The sequence below is a fragment of the Aplysia californica genome, unplaced genomic scaffold, assembly GCF_000002075.1.
Source record: "Aplysia californica isolate F4 #8 unplaced genomic scaffold, AplCal3.0 scaffold00002, whole genome shotgun sequence".
NCBI lineage: Eukaryota > Metazoa > Mollusca > Gastropoda > Aplysiida > Aplysiidae > Aplysia > Aplysia californica.
Window position 1 is genome coordinate 4,759,632 of NW_004797272.1, and position 2,989 is coordinate 4,762,620.

Consider the following 2,989-nt stretch of genomic DNA (forward strand, 5'->3'; position numbering starts at 1 on the left):
TGTGTGTGTGTGTGTGTGTGTGTGTGTGTGTGTGTGTATGTGTGTGTGTGTGAACATTTGTTCTCCTTTTTAACTGACAAGTAAATGAACGAAACAAGACTATAACAGCCAACATCAAATACGTCAAGATTTAAAACAACATTAAAGAATGGTGAGGACCAAGAGTATTATATTCTGATAAACAAAGGATAAGATTTGGGTACCTAATTTGTTTGTTTACCAGACACAATCCAACCCCTAGGATATGAATCACAAAAGCTAGCAAGGCCTGAGGAGGGTAAAAAATGACATGGTTCGATTGATGGAGTCAAGGAGGCCTTTGAGTCATTCAACAACGAATCGAGTCAGGCCTTTTGACTAGAAGGAAGTAGGTGCCTCTTTCCCCTGCTAAATCCCCTGGGGGTATAGGGTGAACGAAAAAAGGAAATATGTAAATAAAAGGGGAAACATTTAGTAAAATGCTTGTGTTGAAATGTGTACCTTAACAGGGAGGCTCAACATGTCCCATTCAGTGTTCTCCACGAACGATGAGATGTCCCCAGCATTGCTGCTGTTCACCACGTTTAGTTCAAAACCGTTATGGGACCAAGAACCAAACTTGAGAGGACATGCCTGAAAAAGAAACCAGATAGAAATTAAAATACTGTAGTTTTACCACGATTAGCTTGCATGTACGAAATATTCCAGAGAGTTTTCTTTCTTGATACTTGCTTCCAGAAGTAGAGTCTTCTAAGACGGATTCTGTCCGTAAAAGCCAAAGAGTTTATTAAAGTGAGAAGTTTTGACTCGACAATTGTTAACGTTATACGACCAATTGACATTTTTATGCTTTCGGAGGCAGGTTGCTGCGACCATGTTGAGTGTAAAGCAACATTCCAGACAGAGATGCTCAATAGAATGACTTACACATGCGGAAAACGAAGTCATGCAAAGGAGACGAGCTTTTCCAGCACAGCATTGACCCTAGTCCGAATAACATAGCTCTACTAACCGCAAAAATAGTGTACATAACAAACAGCATTCTGAACCTAGTGGAATAAAGTAGCTTAATAACCATAATATAATAGGGTATCACGGAGTCAGCGATATACGTGTAACATTACAAGCCAAGCTTTCATTTTTTTTACAGAGGCAAAAGAGGATGCACCAGTGCTTTTCTACACACTTTCTGACCATGGCCTAATAACAAGACTAAGTAACCAGTGAAGATTAGTCATAAATTAGTTACTGATAAACATGCTGTCAAATTAGATATTCTTACTGACTCACATTCACGAGTAAGAACGAAAAAGAGTCTCTTAATAAAGAACATTTCCACCATCGCAGTTATACCATTCCTGTCGGTTCTTGGAAGAGAATCGCTGAACGACTAAGGGCAGCGATCACAAAAGAACTGATAACAGTTGAGTTACCATACACAGCATTGGGGCGACCTAGGAGTAATTATATAGTTACTCCAAGAGGGCGACCACAAAGTAGCTTTTGAATTAGAATCATAAGTCGATAACTTCCCGCAAAATAATCACCATTAGTCTCTTCAAAGCCACCTCGTTTTTTGTTCTTCTCGGGGAAAAATTACGCGAACATTTTTTACCCTTGCAGACAATTACAATTTATACTAAGGGGCATAATCTTCAAGCAGTCGATGTATAGCATTTCGTTGTTTACCCAAAACAAATCAGAAAAAGGAATGGCTAGTAGTATTTTTATCTTAAAATTCCAATGGGAACGTGATAGCTTAAAGCGTTCTAGGTGGGGTATTGAGAAACCTTAAAATGTGACCAGATTATACAATACATGTGTGTGTGTGTGTGTGTGTGTGTGTGTGTGTGTGTGTGTGTGTGTGTGTGTGTGTGTGGAGACTGATGAAGAAAGAAAGAGAGAGAGAGAGAGAGAGAGAGAGAGAGAGAGAGAGAGAGAGAGAGAGAGAGAGAGCTTGCATGCATGTCTTAGCATGTGTCCGTGCACGGTGTTTTCATTATAGGCTTGAAACAGCTCTAGACAAATTGATTTTCCGGTAATATTTATTACATCTGTTCTCTCGAAGGACTCGGGATGAACCTGTTTACTGACCCTTCCCGTATTACTCATAATGAGCGTCTGTCAGCATTTGTGCGAAAATACAGTTGAAGGGTTCCATTGCAAATTACACTATTTAATTTTTTTTTTTTTTATAGTAGAGGGTTTTACGGCGCTCGCAACTGCATAAGGTCATATGAGCGCCAAATTACACTCTACGCCCAATTGGAGCATTTGGGGAAAACCCACGTCCACTCCATAATCTTACGATACGAATAGTCGTGAGAATCCTGTGTTTCTCAAAAACGCACTGTTTTAGTATGAGTGTATGAGTAAAATGAAGTTTGTTTAATACTTTTATCTTTAAAGAGTACGTCCTTTTCATTTTCTCAGTTTTGTAGTAAATGGATATAGTACGTTTGGGCATGGTGCTGGCTCTTAGTCATTATTCAGCTTGAGTTGCAAAAACCCGGGACAGCGAAAATATCCTCCGCTCAATGCAACATTTAACAGGAGTCGAGCACTTGTCATTAATAAAGGCTGGAGACCACCCCCCCCCCCTCCTACGAACCCCACTCAATCGTTTCCCCTCCTGTCTCTTGCTTTCGTTTTGTTTGTTGCTTTCCCTCTTTGAATCGCACACTGCGAGTTAGAATATAGTACCCTTATGAAAATTGTATGAGAAGTTCAGAGATGTGACCTTCGATTGCAGCGTCCATTTCCAAAATAAAACCAAATCAAGTACAAGGACAGCCTGCCTTGAAGAGCACCCAGTGCAACCAAAGTCCTAGGCCGCTTTGCTGTTGATTTAAACCACACGTTTGAGCAACAATGTCTAGTATAATTGAGCTATCGGAGTGCCCCTGTTGTGGACTAGAGGCAGGATTGGGAAATTCGTGAGAACTACAATAACAGCAGCAACGATCACAAGCAAGGCCAGACTTGTTGGTGCAAATAATATAGTATACCA

At 40.3% G+C, this 2,989-nt stretch overlaps 1 protein-coding gene across 1 annotated transcript in view; it reads right to left on the reverse strand.

Moving 5' to 3' along the window:
• LOC101855987 (neuronal acetylcholine receptor subunit alpha-7-like) overlaps positions 1-2,989 on the reverse strand; it is a gene marked incomplete in the record, with an annotated part of 65,311 nt that overhangs the window by 12,934 nt on the left and 49,388 nt on the right. Inside the window, 1 exon segment of the mRNA NM_001280850.1 lies at positions 481-612. Within this exon segment, the coding sequence (NP_001267779.1) occupies positions 481-612 (132 nt within the window).